The sequence below is a fragment of the Nicotiana tomentosiformis genome, chromosome 5, assembly GCF_000390325.3.
Source record: "Nicotiana tomentosiformis chromosome 5, ASM39032v3, whole genome shotgun sequence".
NCBI classification, from domain to species: domain Eukaryota; kingdom Viridiplantae; phylum Streptophyta; class Magnoliopsida; order Solanales; family Solanaceae; genus Nicotiana; species Nicotiana tomentosiformis.
This window is the reverse complement of record NC_090816.1, coordinates 50,515,691-50,535,376: the sequence shown is the minus strand read 5'-3', so window position 1 is coordinate 50,535,376 and position 19,686 is coordinate 50,515,691. Positions and strand designations below refer to the sequence as shown.

At 39.2% G+C, this 19,686-nt stretch overlaps 2 protein-coding genes across 2 annotated transcripts; both read right to left on the bottom strand.

The window, feature by feature from the left end:
* Positions 1–15,496: 15,496 nt before the first annotated feature.
* On the bottom strand, positions 15,497–16,648 carry LOC138892334 (uncharacterized). Its single transcript, XM_070176041.1, has 2 exons — positions 16,262–16,648; positions 15,497–15,769 (listed from the first exon to the last, which is right to left on the bottom strand). The coding sequence occupies exons 1-2, from the start codon at positions 16,646–16,648 to the stop codon at positions 15,497–15,499; spliced, it is 660 nt and encodes a 219-aa protein (XP_070032142.1).
* A 2,235-nt stretch (positions 16,649–18,883) lies between these two features.
* LOC138892333 (uncharacterized) lies at positions 18,884–19,408 on the bottom strand. Its single transcript, XM_070176040.1, has 2 exons — positions 19,243–19,408; positions 18,884–19,167 (listed from the first exon to the last, which is right to left on the bottom strand). The coding sequence occupies exons 1-2, from the start codon at positions 19,406–19,408 to the stop codon at positions 18,884–18,886; spliced, it is 450 nt and encodes a 149-aa protein (XP_070032141.1).
* Positions 19,409–19,686: the final 278 nt, after the last annotated feature.

The following is a 19,686-nucleotide window of genomic DNA, read 5'->3' as shown; positions in this document are numbered from 1 at the left end:
CAAATGAGTGTTTAGTTCATTAGCGCTCAAATAAGATCCCTTATACAAAAGAACCACAAGGTGAGACCTAGATTTATAAGCACTCATACACTCTTTGGATATTGCATATAGGCTTATTTTGCTCTCTTTTGCCTCATCTTCTTCTTCCTCACCAATGTTTTTTACTTTCTCTCCCCTCTTTTTTTCTTGCTCACTGGGTCTCTCAATTTTTACATATTTTTTTTGTCTCTCATTTATTTTTTTCTCTTCTTTTTTCTTATGCTCTCTTTTTTTCTCTTTCTCCTTACTCCCATGAGAATCTCATAATTTCATTTAATCTTCAAAAACTTGCTTCGGTTTTAAAGGTGATAGTGTTCCATCTTTTTCAAATGAATATCTATTCTTGTAACCATCATGCATTGCTTTCCTATCAAACTGCCATGGTTGGCCGGGCAAAATATGACATGCTTGCATAGGCACAACATCACACAATACTTCATCACTATACTTCCTGATAGAGAATGGAACCATCACTTGCTTACTCACCTTCACTTCTCCCCTATCATTCAACCAATGTAACTTATAAGGAGTAGGATGTTTTAAGCAATGTAAACCCAATTTCTCAATCATAGTTGTGCTTGCTACGTTAGTACAACTACCCCTATCAATTATCATCGAACAAATGTTTTTCCTTAGATGGACCTGGTGTGGAAGATATTTTCTCTTTGTACAAGAACATCATCCTTATTTATCTGCAACTCATGACTCTCCTTAGCGTCATCACTTCACCAGTTAGAGGTGGCTCAACATCACCACCCTCCTTATCATGAGGTGTACCAACCACATCATCACTATTATCATCCTCACTCTCCACATCCGTCTCAAAGCTCCCATCAGCTTTTAAAATCATTATCCTTCTATTAGGACATTCAGAAGCAATATGCCCAACCCCATGACATTTAAAACATTTAGTATCTCTATTTCTAGTACTAGTAGGGAATGAATTAGTACCTTGAGCTTTGTTTTCCTTGATTTTGTCTTCTTTAGGCCTTTGGATAACTCTGTCATCTCTTGGCTTACTCTAATTTTCCCTCCAAGAAGTGTTGCCCATATTCTTTGATTTTCTCAAACTTGGACTAGGAGTAAGCTATTTGTTTCAACCCTTGAACTTGAGCTGCCTTTCGACTTTTACAGCCAGGTGCATAAGTTCCTCCATCTCCACATAATGTTGTACGTCTACAACATTTTCAATTTCTCTATTCAATCCAGTAATGAACCTTTGCATAGTTGCCTCGCGGTCTTCTTTAATGTTGTCTCTAATCATGGACATCTCCATCTCTTGGTAATACTTCTCAACACCTTTTGTACCTTGGTATAAGGTTTGAAACTTCCTATGAAGATCTATATAGTAGTGTGAGAGGACAAATCATTTCCTCATAATAGCCTTCATCTCTTCCCAAGAAGAAACCGGCCTTTCCAAATTTTTTCTTCTATTCACACTATCTTATCCCACTATGTTGAAGCATAATCGATGAATTCGGTAATTGCTAATTTTACCTTCTTCTCCTCCGAGTAATTATGGCAATCAAGCACCTTCTCAAACTTTCTTTCCCAGTCTAGATAGGCATCCAAATCACTCTTCCCCCGAAAGAAAGGGATGTTCATCTTAATACTACCCAAATTCCTATCAACTCCTTTTTCATTCCTAGGTCCCCTTTGTGAACTTCCTTCTCTTCCACCCCCTCTTTGACCATCTCTTCCCATATCAACATAGTCATTATCACTATCTATTTCAATGCCATCGAAGTATTCTTCACCAACCCGTGGTTGTTCTTGTCTCCTTTCGTTCCCTGGGACTCTTCTCCTATTTTTATTTTCTTCCAGCCTCTCTTGCATATTATCTAATCTCATACTCATCCTTGAAAATTCTCGTTGCATTGCTTGAATGGAAACCAATATATCTAGATTGGCATTTATACTTCATGTGCTTTCACTACCATTACCTACTTGTGGCATGCTTATAAAACTCTCCACTCAAGCCTTTTATTACTATGGAGTTTTCCTTTGTAGTTCTGCTAAGTACTAAATCTGGACGATTTCAAAAGAACATTTCTATTGTAGAATTCCAATATAAAGAGCTCACGTGTTGACAAGAGAAGAAACAATGATGCTAGAAAAAAAACTAAGGGAACAACAAAATTCAGCAAGAATAGCTGAATACACATGATTGACTATATGAATTTAATCTTAACTTGAGCTACACAACTAAAAATAATTTGATTCAGAGAGGACAAAAAAGATCACAATATGTAGTATTTACGTAAAATACTACTTGTTGAATAAGAAGAATAGAAGACAAAAACAATTCCAGAAACAAAAGACTGCTCTAGATTATAGTATTTTTGGACAATTTTTATTTTGCTTTTTTTCTTCAAATAAAGAGCTCAAAACTTGAACAAATATAAGACAATATAATCGACTAGGTTCCCAAGATCAAAAGATTTATGATGTAAATATAGTAGAAAGTGATGTATGATAATAAAAATTAGTATGGAATTGAAAGATAAAATTACAAAGCTTACAAGGAGATTAAACCCCAAGATTAGAAGCACAAGAAACTATGGATATATTTAATCCATAACCTCAAGAGCAGTAATTAAGTAACCTAATCTATCACCTAAGGTAGAAGATTACTTACAAGGAGAAACTATCCTTGAAGCAATTAAAGACAAGTCCTTGGTAGAACTTAAGGAGAACTCTCCTAAACTCTCAAAGAGGTAAATATATTTCATATAACACTTAAAGGTATGATATCTTAAAATGAAAGAGTGATGGCTATTTATAGAGCCATTTCAACTACTCTTTAGCAAACTATAAGTATGAAAACAAATACTAAAAATGTCTTCATGGTAGCTACATGCAATCTTCAACAATGGAGTACTTAAAGTCATCCAAGAAATCTTATGAAGGCCTATAAATATAGGCATATCATCTAGCTACTTGCTGCAATTTTTAAATGAGTTCACAAGAATAATTGAATTCAATAATTTTCACCAAGTATGAATGATTGAATCTCTTGTATTGGAAATCCCAGTAAATTGGTGCAGTCTTGGTAGAAAGTCTATAATATGTCTTAGGAGTGTTGAAATTTCACAATTATTAATTCTCTGAAAAGAAGACATATTACGCTACACTTTTGGTAAATTTCACTCCTAAATTCATCTTATGCTATTCCACATCTAATTTTGAAGTTGACCAATGTGATTCTATCCAGATTTGTACAGTTGTAGCTTATATGGCCATAACTTGATGTAGGAAGCTCCAAATTAAGACCAGTTTCGCTCATTAGAATCTATACTTCAGTATCTTTAATTATAATGAATTTTGTAGCCCAATTGAATCTATACTTGAACATATTAATATTTGAAGTTGGCTAATATTCGGACAGTTTTGTGAATGTTGGATAGCATTAAGTATCATCCCTTTGCTTCAATTCTCCCAAAGTATTCACCAAATATTGCATGCCTACAAAATAAAATACAAACACACTCAAAATAATATATTCTAAAAATAAAGTACTGCAAAATAAATTATTAAGAGAGAGGCCACATAGTCAATCACAAGTTAATTCATCTCCTTTTTGATTAAGAATCATGATTATCTCCATTTAGGCTCACATGAGACACGTGTATAATTATTGGATTCTCATCCACGCCTGTGACTTCCGGTCTCATATCAAGTAGCTTCTTTACCAACCAAATGCATTACCTCTTGAGGTTTTCTAGCTTTAGCTCTCATGATTGGTCCAGTTTGTAAATATAGATCCTTGATCGAAGTTTCGTCAAGCGTGCTCGTATCACAAGTAATGATGCCAAATATTCAATGCAAAAACCACCGACGCAAGCTCTAAGTCATGTGTTAGATAGTTCTTCTCATTATTCTTGAGTTGCCTAGAAGCATAAACGATCACCTTGTCATGTTGCATTAATACACACCCAAGTCTGATCCTTGAAGCATCACAATATACCAGAAACCCATATGTACCCTTTGGTAAGGTATATACTAGTGTCGTAGTCAATCTTGTCTTCAACTCTTGGAAGCTCTTTTCACAAACATCTGACCACTGGTATTTAATTGCCTTCTGTGTTTGTTTAGTCAATGGAGAGATGAGAGTAAAGAACCCCTCCACAAACCTTCTGTAATACCCAGCTAAGCCCTAGAAACTTCGAATCTCTGTTGGAGTTGTAGGTCTAGGCCAATTCTTCACAGTTGCGAACTTCTGAGGATCAACCTTGATTCCTTCACTAGAGACGACATGACCCAAGAATGCGACAGATTTAAGCCAAAATTCATACTTTGAAAACTTCACATACAATATTTGTTGATATAGAGTTTGCAGAACTGCTCTGAGATGATCGGCATGGTCCTCTCGACTTTGTGAATATACAAGAATCTCATCAATGAACACTATCACAAAGGAGTCGAGAAAAGGCTTGAAGACTCGATTTATAAGATCCATGAAAGCTGCCGGAGCATTTGTTATCCCAAAAGACATCACCAAAAATTCAAAGTGACCATACCGGGTCTTGAAAGCTGTTTTCGGAATGTCCCGCTCCCTAATCTTCAATTGGTGATACCCCGACCTTAAGTCAATCTTGGAGAAATACTTAGCACCCTGCAATTGATCAAACAAGTCATCTATCCTTGGCAGTGGGTATTTATTCTTGATGGTGACTTTGTTGAGCTGTCGATAGTCAATACAGATTCGTAGCGACCCATATTTCTTCCGTACAAAGAGAACCGGTGTGCCCAAAGGTGACATACTCGGCCGGATAAATCCCATCTGTTGAAAATCCTTCAACTGTTCCTTTAGTTCCTTCAATTCTCCCGGTGCCATTCTGTAAGGTGGAATAGATATAGGTTGCATGCCTGGCATCACATGGATCCCAAAATCAATCTCCCTGTCTGGTGGAATCCCAGGGAGCTCATCAGGAAAAACCTCCGGAAATACATTCACAACTAGCACGGACTCAAGTGTAGGTACCTCAGCATTGGTGTTCGTAACCCGGACCAAAAGGTAAATACATCCCTTGTTGATCAACTTTGCGGTCTTAAGTTAAGAAATAAACCTACCATTCAGCACTACATCATCCCCCTTCCACTCAATGACTGGCTCAATTGGAAATTGAAACCTAACTGTTGTGGTTCGGCAATCAAGCTTGGAAAAACATGAATAAAGCCAGTCCATCCCATTATCACATCAAAATCCACCATCCCAAATTCAATGAGATCATCCATGGTGTCCCGACCACGCACCGTGACAACACAATCCCTATAAACCCGCGCGACCATAATAGACTCACCAACCGGGGTAATTACAGAGATCAGCTCATGGAACTGTTCCGGTTCTATCCCGAATTCCATAGCAACATAGGGAGTGATATATGACAAAGTTGAATCAGGATCTATGAGAGTATAAACATCATGAGATTGGACAATAAATATACCTGTGACAATATATGGAGAAGCCTCTGAACTCTGGCGACCCCTCATAGCGTAAAAACAGTTGGGTCCTCCTAAAATCTGTGCACCACCTCTAGCTGCACCACGCCATGCGGGTGCTGGAGTGCCTCGAGCTGGAAGAGGTGCTATGGATATAGTAGATGCAGAACTGGCTGGTTGTGCCGTACCCCTGCCCCCACACTCTGTCGGGACGAACACCAATCCCTCTGAATGTGACCCCTAATGCCACACCTATGGCATATAGGTAGGACCATGAAGTAGGCCCCAAAATGCATCTTCGCACACCTAGGGCATGGGGGCCTCCACTACCGCTGGAACCTTCCACCAGGCTGACCCTACTAGTAAGATCCCTTGTTGCCCTGACTGGGCCTGGAGTGGCTCTACTGTTGTTGACCGGGCCCTAATGGCGGTGCGCTGACTGAAAACTGAGCAAAGAACTAGGATGGCCCGGATGAATCTCCCATAAACACTGATCTTCCACCACTACCACCACTAGAAGAACCACTGAAGTTGCCCGCGGACCGGGCCTTTTTGCTACCTTCTTGCTCCATCCTATTATTCAATTTGTGGGTCTCTGTGGCTTGAGCAAATGCCACCATCTTTCCATAGTTCATATTAGAATTTAAGGCACTTGTAAAGGCTTCATTAATAACCAAGGGGTTAAGGCCCTGCAAAAACTAGCACACTCTAGCCTCCATAGTGGGAAACATGTAAATAGCATACTTGGACAGGCACGCGAATCTCATATGGTACTCCTACACACTCAGGCTACCTTGTTTCAGGTTCTTAAACTTAGTGGCATGGGCTGCTTTAGTCTCAGCAGGCAAGAAATGATCAATGAAGGCGTCGACAAACTCGCTCCACCTTGGTGAAGGGCTCCCCTTCTCACGGGACTCCTCCCACAGCTCAAACAAAAAATATGCCACCACTTTTAGGCGGTAGGAAGACAACTCCACTACATCCATCTCAGTAACACGCATAACTCGGAGAGTCTTGTGCATCCCATCAATGAAGTCTCTAGGGTTGTCCTCGGCATTAATACTCGTGAATACTAGAGGATCCAACTGAAGAAACTTGTTCACATTAGAACTAGCAGAATCCCCTTGCTGGCTGGAAAAAGTAGATGCAACATTCGATCTCTGGGCCAGGGAATCCACTATCTGATCCAACATTTGTACAACTCCCCTGAGGTCCCAATCAAAAACACTATGACCGAAAACTGAGGCTGAAGGCAAGACTGGAGTATCATTTGGAGGAAACTTTACATCCTCTGTAGGTGTAGGACTTGGTGCAGTCTGAGCAGGAGTAGTAGAATCAGGTGGTGTAATAGTTGGGGGAATAGCCTCACCCTCGGGTGCTCACCCGCTTCATCAGGTATAGAATCAACTGCCACTCCTGGGGCGGCATTGGCTCCTAGGCAAGTTCTTGCCTTCTTCCTAGGTGCCATGTATTGAAAATTAGAATAATGCACGAGTTAAAGGAGGAATAATCTTACAATCAGCTCTATCGCACGATCTAGAACATCAAAGAAGGGTGACATTCCCAAATGCCCAAATGGCCTCCTAATTATAGATGTAGTCGACAACACATCGATAAGAAGGACTCTACTAGAAACGGCTCCGAGACATCCTAGGATACTTTAAAACCTTAGGCTCTAATACCAAGCTTGTGACGCCCCGACCTTGAGGAGCGCGACCGCGCTCAACCCAGATAACCGAGTCAAGAAAGCCTACTTGATGACTCTACCCAACCTTACCCATGAATAAAGAGAAGATGCACACCATTCGTTGAACAATGAGAGGATTTCATAAACAACACTAATTTCATTAGCGTTAGTTACTTCATTTGAAATTCCCAAAATAAATTACATATTCATAGTTTAGGAGTGGAAACATGTTATACACATACAAAATTTGTAGTTTGACTTTCCAAAAATCAAGATACAACCCACACTATGTCTACGGAGCCTCTAATGATACACAAGAGTGATATGATGATGCCGTCAACAAGGCCCCGGCTATACCTCAAAAACATTATAGATAAGGAACAAAAGATGCAAGACCCCAATATGAAGTGAGGCTCACCAAGTCAGCTGAGAAGAGGATGTACTGCTATCACTGATTGATGTCGCCTATTGTGGCACCATCTGCATCCATTAAAGATGCAACGCCCCCTACAAAAGGGATATTAGTACATATAGAATAGTACTAGTATGTAAGACTAAACACCCTCTTAATGGATCAAGAAACAGTACAAGGAAAAGAAACATAGAATCAATGAGAATCCTCGAATAATGATAAAGCATCAAGTTAAGAGAAAGATAATATTTCAAGGGAATATCAATATTATTAAGTTAGGAGATCTTTAGTACCGATATACCACCGTGGTTTTAGCACGGAGTCCGGTCTCGGCCTAATCGGCTAAGCCATCTCACACCGAGACATCTAGTCACAACACCACCATGTGTGCGGCATGGCATCTGATCTCAACCTAATCAGCATAGTTATCTCACCACAATGCCGTGTGGATCGACATCACCTTCCGCTAGCAATCACCTCAACCCAAGTAAGGGGAATAATCTCAATACACCAATCTCATCCCATTTACAGGGAATAATCTCAATATACCAATCTCACTCCATTTACAGGGAATAATCTCAACATATCAATACGGGGATTTACCCCTCAATCACTCCTACACCGGCATTGTAGTGTTGGGGTTAGCTTATTTCAACTTACCCTTCCTCAGTGACTAAACGATGCTCCCAAAATAGTTATATAAAGAAGTTAAAAATAATTTCATAGTCTTTCATGCATTCCTTTCATTTCATTGGCACTATTGGCCACAAGTGTAATTTCATTCTTAGCACGATGGCCATATTTTATCTCACACTGACTTCTTTCACCTTCAAGCATCATCATAGATTATCAACAATAAGGGCGTTTGTAATCAAGACTTTATAACATGCATATGAATAATAGGAAGTCTAATACATTGAGTTTTCCTTCCAAGAACATGGAATAATAAATCTTGCATTGAAACACGAATTGAAGTCATAGCACTCTGATACATGAACTATGCTTGAATACATTCCCAAAGGAGGACATAACACGACAGGGGCAACTGGAACACATTTGAGGTATATATTTTTTAACACAAAGCTTATTTGGAGTAAATGAATCTATTAGGAATGACTCGGAACATGAGAAATACAGACTTGGGCCGATTACACTTGAACTTACGAGAACATCCCGAAATTCGATCCTATGAGAGGAGTTTAGCCAACATACCTTGCTTGAGCTTTCCTTTAATTACTACAACTTTCCGGAAATCCTAGCAACTTCAATCTATTTAGAGACATAACAATAATTGGACCATATTTAGGAAGAGATTCATGGGTTCAGTTCATTTAAGCATTTCATCAAACACTAGGTGTGCAAATTCGACTATAGGGTCCTATGGTGATGTTCCTTTACCCCATAAGCAATATCCACTTCAATAGGTCACTCGTATATGTTCCACAACCTACTTACCACATTCATTGTCCCATGCATGCATAATTAACCAACTCTTATTCCCAAGAACCATTTTCCGCATTACCAATTCCCAGCCCAAATTTCGAAAATGAAGGCTAGGGCTAGAACCATACCTCTCTTGTAGACAATTTTGCAAGCTTTCCTTGTGAATTCTCCAAGGCTTGAGCAAGGGATTGAAGTGGAAGGTGTTGGAGTTTCTCCTTCTCTCTCTAGTTCCTCCCCTCTCTGGAAAAATATCAGAATTCCCCTTAAAAAACGGCCCCTTAAGTCTATTCATCAAAATAGGGTCGGGTTATAAAAATAGAAAAATGGACCCTCCGAACAAAATTTTGCAGCCACAGTGTGGACCGCAGAACAGGCATGCGGTCTGCACAACGGATCTGAGGTCCGCATATCAGTTATGTGATCGTATAATGCGCTGCAGAATCGTCCTCCGAAATTTTCTTATGCTGACTCTGCGATAGATGTGCGGCCCGGGAAATAATTATGCGGTCGGATAATGGACCGTAAAATGAGCTCCAAAATTGGCAATATTTCTGTTGCACTCTGCGGCAGATCTGCGGTCCGTAAAGTGGTTCTGCAGTTGCATAGTGGACCACAAAAATACCCTGTTATGCAAATTAGCTACTACCTTCTAACACATTAGCCTACTTCGGCACCACAAACCTCGACTTCTAGGTAAAATTTGACGGGGTCTTACAGGCGTGCAACCCGGTCACAATATCAAATCGATATCTGTTGCGGTGTGCAATCCGATCCCATTACCATATCTTTTCATTTTTGTTGCAGCATATAACCCGTTCCAAATATTAATCCACTATCATTAACAACTCAACACAACCAATTTTGGAATCTCAACGCGAAAGTTACTAAAATGTATAAAACACCAAAGAACTACTAGTACAAACAGAGAGCAACCATTATCTCATATTCACAAACCTCGACAAAATCATTAATGAAAGAATAACCAAAGGAATCAAAAAATCGGATATAACATAATAAAGTGCAACAAGTAAGGTAAAGACAATAAAGGCAAGTAAAGACATGAAACAATGGAGATATACAATTAATATAGGTAGGAACATATAGCATGTAAGAAAATATTGATCGAGGAATGACTAAACCGAAACAGGAAACAACTAAATGACAGATAACAAGTAAAGCATGAATAACTAGTAAGGACATGTAGCAACCAAAAACATGTAACGAGATATAACATAGAATATATGACGACTTCATGACAATGCAGATACACTCGTCACCTCAAATATACATTGTCCCTACACGTGGTTCACATAAAGTATATACAAAACAAGTCATGATTCCCTCAAGTCAAAGTTAAACACGATACTCACGTCTTTCCGCAACACAATCACGACTTTTCCTTTCTAATAAGCCTCCAAACCAACCGAATCTATTCAATTATCGTTCAAACAATTAAAAATAAGCTTTAGAAACTACACACGAATGAAAAAGGTTTAATCTTTAGCTAAACTAAAATCGTCAACCCCGAGTCCAATTGGTCGAAATCTAAGATTTGGACCAAATTCCGATTACCCATTCACCCCCGAGCCCGGTTATGTGATTTATTTTGAAATCCGACCTCAATTTTCAAAATCTCTAAATTCTACCCAAACCCCTAATTTCTACCTTGAAATTCATAGATTTGATGTTAGAAATTCATGAAAAGTAGTTAAAATTTATTGAAAAATAGTTAAAGGTGCTCACCAATGAATTTGGGAAGAAATATCTCTCAAGAAATTGCCTCAATGGAGTCTAGAGTTGAAAAATAGTGTAAAATGAGCTAAGTCCCGACTTTCCTATCTTTTACCCAACTGCATACGTCGCAATTGCAAACTCCAGTTTGCAATTGCAGTGTACGCAATTGTGAAACACTGATCGCATAAGATACCAGTGAAACAGTCATGCAAAAGTCGAAAATGCAACAAACCTTTGCATTTCAGAAGGACACCCCCTTCGCAAATGCGAGCCAAGCTTCACAAATACGAAGCTGATCTACCTAGCACAGTATCGCAAATGCGACTCCAAGACCGCAAAAGCGATCCCAGACCAGATCACAAAAGTGAACATTTGTTCGGAAATGCGAACCCCAGCCCCCAGTTCCTACCTTGCATTTGCGAGCCTGACATCGCAAATACGAGGTTCGCAATTGCGATCAAGTTCTCACAAATGCAAGACTTGTAACTTGACACCAGTAGCAACTGTGCATCAGCTCTTCCAAATCAATCTGCAATGCATCTGACTGTCACTCAAGCCCTCGGGCTCCAAACCGACACACATATAATAACATCATACAAATTTGATCGCTACCTCAAATTATCAAAATAACATCAAATAACAAGAATCGATCATCAAAACTCAAGATTTCAACTTGAAAACTTATTTTTCACAATCTTTCACACAATGCGCCGAATCGCGCTAGGGTCACCGGGACCCAACTAGACATGCATACAAATCCAAAAATATCATATGATCCTACAAAATTATCTAAACACCGATTCAAGGTCGTTTACCAAAAACGTTGACCGTGGTCAACTCATGTCTCATTTTAAGCCAAAAAATCAATTTTTTCAAACTTTTATGTAAAAGCTTTACCGAATATTACAGGCACCACGCATGCAAACGAATAAATATCAAATGAAGCTATGAGAGGTTTTAGAATATGAAAATTAAGGCTAGTACTCAGAACGACCTATCAGGTCGTCACACAAAGGGAGATTGAAAGACTTACTTCATCCCCTTATCATCCATGTAAAACTTGAATGGCCTAGTTATATAACAAAACCTTATTAGACAACTTCAAAAAGAGGTTAGAAGCAGCCATAAGACGACGACCAGAACTATTGTCTGGAGTCTTATGGGCAATACCAGACAATAACAACAATAAGTACCAGGAAGACCTTATTATTTCTTGTCTACGGATCAAAATCACTTATTCCAGTAGAAGTTAGAGAACCAAGTCTAAGGTTTTCTCATGTGCTGAAGAATCAAACAATGAAGCCTTGGAAAAAAAACTGGACTTAGTTGAAGGATATAGGTAGATAACATTAATTTGGATGCGTGCACAAAAGTATAAAATTGAGAAGTACTACAAAAGAAAGACAAACCTCAGATACTTTAAACTGCGGCACTATGTTGTTTGAAAAGTACTATCCTGAACTTAAGAGCCAAATGCAAGAAAACTCGGCCCCGATTGTGAAGGATCGTATTAAGTTAGCGGGATAGATGGCAAATAAGCCTATCAACTCAAGACTATGGATGGGAAACTTCTCCCAGTTGGAAAATCATCAGAGCTACTATGTCTTAAGACCCTAACAGTTTCACTCTTTCTTTTTATACTTTTTGTGAATTTTTATTTAATTACACTAATATTTTTAGATGATAAGCAAATATAGACTGAATAATGACAATATTGACCCACGACAAGATACATGAATAGAAATCTTTTCGAGCCTGGTTCGATATATGTTTGATCAAAATGCCAGTGTTATCTTCATCTTAATGTTTCTTCTCCCCTATGCTTCTTTTCAAGCATCGAATAGATGGAAGGTCAACTAACTGAAACAAGGAAACTAGGCAATAATTCGAATGCTCGAACTATCATCCTTCAAACTTAAATATTGGGGGACCATGTGGAGAATAGAGAGTACATTCGACCTGACATCGCAAAAGTAACAAAATCCAACCCGATATCGCAAGAATAACAATCCAGGAATAAGTTCATCACATAAAACTGAACTCATTTCATATATATGTACAATCCAACTCTGACCTCTCTTTTGAACATAAAGCCCTGCAAAGTGGCTCAGAATGTTATCATTCAGATCAGTCATCCTATTATACTTTCATATGTATTGTTGTTCCGAGACATCCAGTCACAACACCACCATGTGTGCAGTATGATATCTAATCTCAGCCCGATCGACTAAGCTGTCTCACCACAATGCCGTGTGGATCGACATCACCTCTCGCTAGCAATCACCTCATCCCAAATAAGGGGAATAATCTCAATACACCAATCTCATCCAATTTAAGGGGAATAATCTCATCACATCAATAATGGAATTTACCCCTCAATCACTCCTATACTGGCACATTCCTCAGTGATTAAACGATGCTCCCAAAATAGTCATTATGTAAAGAAGCTAAAACTCATTTCATAGTCTTTCATGAATTCCTTTCATTTCATTGGCATATTTGCCACCAAAGTAATTTCATTATTGGCACAATAACCACATTTTATAGCTCTTACTCACTTCTTTCACTTTCAAGCATCATCATAGATTATCGACAATAAGGGCTTTTGTAATCAAGACTTTAAAACATGCATATGAACAATAGGAGTTCTAATACATTACATTTTCCTTCCAAGAACAAGGCATAATAAGTCTTGCATTGAAACACGAATTGAAGTCATACCATTATGATACATAAACCATGCTTGAATACATTCCTGAAGGAGGGCATAACACGACATGGGAAATTGGAACACATTTCAGGTATATATTTTTCAATCACACTTAAACTTACAAGTACATCATGCAATTCGATCCTATGAGAGGAGTTTCGCTAACATACCTTGCTTGAGCTTTTCTTTAATTACTACAACGTTCTAGAAATCCTAGCAACTTCAATCTATTTAGAGACATAACAAAAATTGGACCATAGGGTCCTATGTCGATGTTCTTTTACCCAACAAGCAATCCCCACTTCCATAGGTCACTCGTATATGTTCCACAACCTCCCTACCACCTTCATTGGCTCATGCATGCCTCATTAACCAACTCTTTTTCTCAAGAACCATTTTCCCCATTATCTATTCCCAGCCCAAATTTCGAAATTGAAGGCTAGGGCTAGAATCATACCTCTCTAGTAGACAATTTTGCAAGCTTTCCTTTTGAATTCTCCAAGGCTTGAGCAAGGGATTGAAGTGGAAGGTGTTGGAGCTCTTCCTTCTCTCTCTAGTTCCTCCCCTCTCTCTTAAAATATCAGAATTCCTCTTCAAAAATGGTCCCTTAAGTCTAGTTATCAAAATAGGATCGGGTTATAAAAATTAAAAAAAGAACCCTCCGAACTAAATTCTCTAGCCGTTGTGTGGACCACAGAACAGGTATGCGGTCCGCACAATGGACCGTGAAATAATCCCCCAAAACTGGGTTGGCCTGGTCTAGTTTGCAACAAATTTGTGGTCTGTAGATCAGTTATGCGGTCGCAAAACACGCCGCAGAATTGTCCTATGAAATTTTCTCATGCTGGCTCTGCGACGGATGTGCGGCCCGCAAAATGATTATGTGGTCGCATAATAGACCGCAAAATGAGCTCCAAAATTGGCATTGTTTCTGCTACACTCTGTGGTGGATCTGCGGTCTGTAAAGTAATTCTACGGTCGCATTGTGGACCGCAAAAACACACTGTTCTGCAAAATTGTTTTTTTGTAAGCTCCCCAATGCATTGCACAACACAAAAGGTCCATACTAGCTACTACATTCTAACATATTAGCCTAATCAGCACCATAAACCTCGAGTTTTAGGTAAAATTTGACGGGGTCTTACATCCTCCCCCGCTTAGGATCATTCATCCTTAAATGAGGAGTAGAGTCCGTCTAAACACCCAACATAACTCATCTCTTCTTTCACACAATTCAAACTCCCAAATTTTGGCTAACTCCCAGAATTTTCAGAAATTTCAGCAGAGTTTTCTCTATAATTGTTCCTATCCACCTTTCAGAGAATCCTATAAACCAGTCCTAACAACATAACCATAACACAACAATGTATCACAATATGAAAGCAACGTCGACCATAATGTCATAAACATTATATTATCAAAAATGAGCATCCTTAACATAAACTGTACAAGTGGAATAGAATTTATAGAAAGTAAGCTCTTAACATTTCATAGAAAACAACTACATAGTTCTTCAAACAAATGAGGATACTTCTTCTTCATCTCTTCTTCGGCCTCCCAGGTGGCCTCTTTAACTTGTTGGTTTCGACATAGCACTTTCACGAAGACAATCTCTTTATTCCTCAGCTTTTGGACTTGCCTATCAAAAATGGCAATCGAAATCTCCTCATAATTCAATTCTTCATTAACCTCAATGGCCTCTACTGGAACAATGAGTGCCGAGTCTCCAACTACCTTCTTCAATATAGATAAATAAAAATATCGGGTGCACCAATGACATCTCTGGTGGTAGTTCAAGCCTGTAAGCCACCTGACAAATCCTCTGAATGATTCTGTACGGCCCGACATACCTGGGACTCAATTTCTCATTCTTCCCAAACTGCATTATACCCTTCATCGAGAAAACCTTCAAGAATACTCAATCATCCTCTTTGAACTCCAAATCCCTACGACGCACATATGAATAGGACTTGTGATGACTCTGACCAGTTCTCAACCGTTCCTTAATGATCTTAACCTTCTCTATAGACTAATGCATGAGGTCTGGTCCTATCAACTCTGCTTCCCCAATATCGAACCACCCAATGGGAGATCTATATCTCCTACCATATAGAGCCTTGAACGGTGCCATCTGAATGTTGGCATGGAAACTACTGTTGTATGCAAATTCTATGAGCGGTAAATGATCATCCCAGCTACTCTTGAAGTCAAGAACACAAGCGCACAATATATCCTCGAGCGTCTGGATAGTCTGTTCTGCTTCCCCATCGGTCTTTGGATGAAATGTTATACTAAGATTCACCTGAGTACCCAAACCTTACAGAAATGTCTTCCAAAATTTTGCTATGAACTGTGCCCCTTGATATGAGATGATAGAAACTGGAGTGCCATGAACCCTGACTATTTCTTTGATATACAACCGAGCATACTATTTTGCTGTGTCGGTAGCCTTAACAGGTAAGAAGTGTGATGATTTCCTGAGTCGGTCCACATTCACCAAAATTGAGTCAAACCTACGAGGCGTGCGAGGTAGTACCACCACAAATTCCATATTGATTATCTCCCACTTCCACATTGGAATCTCTATGTTCTGTGCCAACCCACCGGGCCTTTGGTGTTCGGCCTTCACTTGTTGACAATTCAAACATCTTTCCACAAAGTTCTCTGCATTCCTTTTTATATCATTCTACCAGTAGACTTCCTTAATTTCATGGTACATCTTTGTAGAGCCTGGGTGCACGAAATATCTGGAATTGTGAGCCTCAGTCATGATTTTTTCCTGGAGACCATCTACATTTGGCACACATAATCGCCCTTGGTACCTTAGTGTACCATCATCCACGCTAAGAGAAAAAGCTGTGGTCTTAGGTTTATGAATCTCCTCCTTCAACTGCACCAATAACAAATCGTCGTATTTCTTCTCCTTGACTTCCACAAAAAGTGATGATTCAGCTCTATTTTGCACAACCACACTTCCTTCACAAAAGCCCGCAAGACGAACCCCCAAACTAGCCAACCAATGAACTTCCTTGGCCAACGGCCTTTGATGTGCCTCCAAGTGAGCCAAACTACCCATGGATTTTTGGCTAAGAGCATCCGCCACAACATTAGCCTTCCCCGGATGATATTGGATATTGATGTCGAAGTCCTTGAGTAACTCAAGCCATATTCTCTGCCTCATATTTAGTTCCTTCTGTTTGAAAATATATTGAAGGCTCTTATGGTCCGTAAATATATCCACATGGACCCCATACAAGTTGATGCGGAACCCAAGATCAAAAGATTTATGATGTAAATATAGTAGAAAGTGACATAGGATAATAAGAATTAGTAAGGAATTGAAACATAAAATTATGAAGTTTACAAGGAGATTAGACCCCAAGATTAAACGCTCAAGCAATCATGGATATATTAAATCCACAACCTCAAATGGAAAAATCAAGTAACCTAATCTATCACCTAAGATAGAAGATTACTTACAAGGAGAAACTATCCTTGAAGCAATCAAAGACAAGTCCTTGGTAGAACTTAAGGAGGACTCTCCTAAACTCTCAAAGAGATGAATATGTTTTATATAACACTTAAAGGTATGATGTCTTACAATGACATAGCGATGGCTATTTATAGAGCCATTTCAACTACACTTTAGCAAACTACAACTATGAAAAAAAATACTAAAAAGGTCTTCAATGGTGGCTACATTAAATCTTCAACAATGGAGGCCTTAATGTCATCCAAGAAATCTTATGGTGGCCTATAAACATAGTCATATCATCTAACTACGTGCTAGCACTTTTTAAATGAGTTCACAAGAACCATTGAATTCAATGTTTTCCACCAAGTATGAATGATTGAATATCTTGTATTTGAAATCCCGACAGATTGGTGCAGTCTTGGTAGAAAGTCTATAATTTTGTCTAGGAGTGTTGAAATTGCACAATTATTGATTCTCTGAAAAGAAGACATATTAGGCTCTTTCGGTAAGTTTCACTCCTAAATTCATCTTATGCTATTCCACATCGAATTTTGAAGTTGACCAATGTGATTCTGTCCAAATTTGTACAGTTGTAGCTTATATGTCCATAACTTGATGTAGGAAGCTCCAAATTAAGACCAGTTTTGCTCATTAGAATCTATACTTCAGTATCTGTAATTATGATGAATTTTGTAGCCCAATTTGATCTATACTTAAACATATTAATATTTGAAGTTGGGCCAATGTTCGGACAGTTTTGTGAATGTTGGATAGCATTATGTATCACCCCTTTGCTCCAATTCTCCCAAAGTATTCACCAAATGTTGCATGACTACAAAATAAAATAAAAACACACTCACTTGAGATACTTGTATAAATGGATTCTCATCCATACCTGTGACTTTCTATCTCATATCAAGTAGCTTCTTTACCAACCCATGCATTACTTCTTGAGCTTTTCTAGCTTTAGCTCTCGTGATTGGTCCAGTTGGTAAATATAGATCCTTGATTAAAATTTCGTCGAGCGTGCTCATATCACAAGTAATGACATAAAATCTTCTACGCAAAAACAACTTCCGCGAGCTCTAAGTCATGTGTTGGATAGTTCTTCTCATGATTCGTGAGTTTTCTAGAAGCATAAGCGATCACCTTGTCATGTTGCATCAATACACACCCAAGTCCGAACCTTGATTATCAAAATATACCACAAACCCATTCGTACCCTTTGGTAAGGTCAACACCGGTACAATAGTCAATCTTGTCTTCAACTCTTGGATACTCTTTTCACAAGCGCCTGACCACTGGACTTTAACTGCCCTCTGTGTCATTTTAGTCAATAGAGAGGTAGGAGTAAAGAGCCTCTCCACAAACCTCTTGTAATACCCAACTAAGCCCAAGAAACTTCGTATCTCTGTTGGAGTTGTAGGTCTAGGACAATTCTTCACAGCTGCAACCTTTTGAGGATCAACCTTGATTCCTTCACTAGAGACGACATGACCCAAGAATGCGACGGATTCAAGCCAAAATTCACACTTCAAAAACTTCGCATACAACTTGTGCTGATATAGAGTCTGCAGAACTGCCCTGAGATGATCGCCATGGTCCTCTTGATTTCGTCAATATAGAAGAATGTCATCAATGAACACTTTCACAAAGGAGTCGAGAAAAGGCTTGAAGACTCGATTCATAAGATCCAGGAAAGTTGCCGGAGAATTTGTTATCCCAAAAGACATCACCAAAAATTCAAAGTGCCCATACTTAGTCCTGAAGACTATTTTCGGTATGTCCTTCTCCCTGCTCTTTAAATGGTGATACCCCAAACTTAAGTCAATCATGGAGAAATTTAGCACCCTGCAATTGATCAAACAAGTCATCTATCCTTGGCAGTGGGTACTTATTCTTGATGGTGACTTTGTTGAACTCCCGATAGTCAATACACATTCATAGCGATCCATATTTCTTCCGTACAAAGAGAACCGGTGCAACCCAATGCGACACACTCGGCCGGATAAAACCCTTCTCTAGCAAATCCTTCAACTGTTCCTTTAATTTTGTCGGTGCCATTCTATAAGGTAGAATAGATATAGGTTGCTTGCCTAGCATAACATCAATCCCAAAATCAATCTCCCCATCTGATGGAATCCCAGGGAGCTCATCAGGAAAATCCTCTGGAAATTCATTCACAACTGGCACAGACTCAAGTGTAGGTGCCTCAGCATCGGTGTCTGTAACCCGGACCAAAAGGTAAACACACCCCTTGTTGATCAACTTCACAACATTAAGTTAAGAAATAAACCTACCCTTCGGCACTACATCATCCCCCTTCCACTCAATGACTGGCTCATTTGAAAATTCAAACCTAACTATTCTGGTTCGGCAATCAAGCTGGGCAAAACATGAGTAAAGCCAATCCATCCCCACTATCACATCAAAATCCACCATCCCCAATTCAATGAGATCGTCCATGGTGTCCTAAACACGCACCATGACAACACAATCCCTATAAACCCGCACGGCCACAATAGACTCACTAACCAGAGTAGATACAGAGAACGACTCATGGAACTATTCTGGTACTATCCCGATTTCCATAGCAACATAGGGGAGTGATATATGACAAAGTGGAATAGGATCTATTAGAGCATAAACATGAGATTGGACAGTCAATATACATGTGACAACATCTGGAGAAGCCTATGAACTATGGCAACCCCTCATAGCGTAAAAACAGCTGGGTCCTCCTA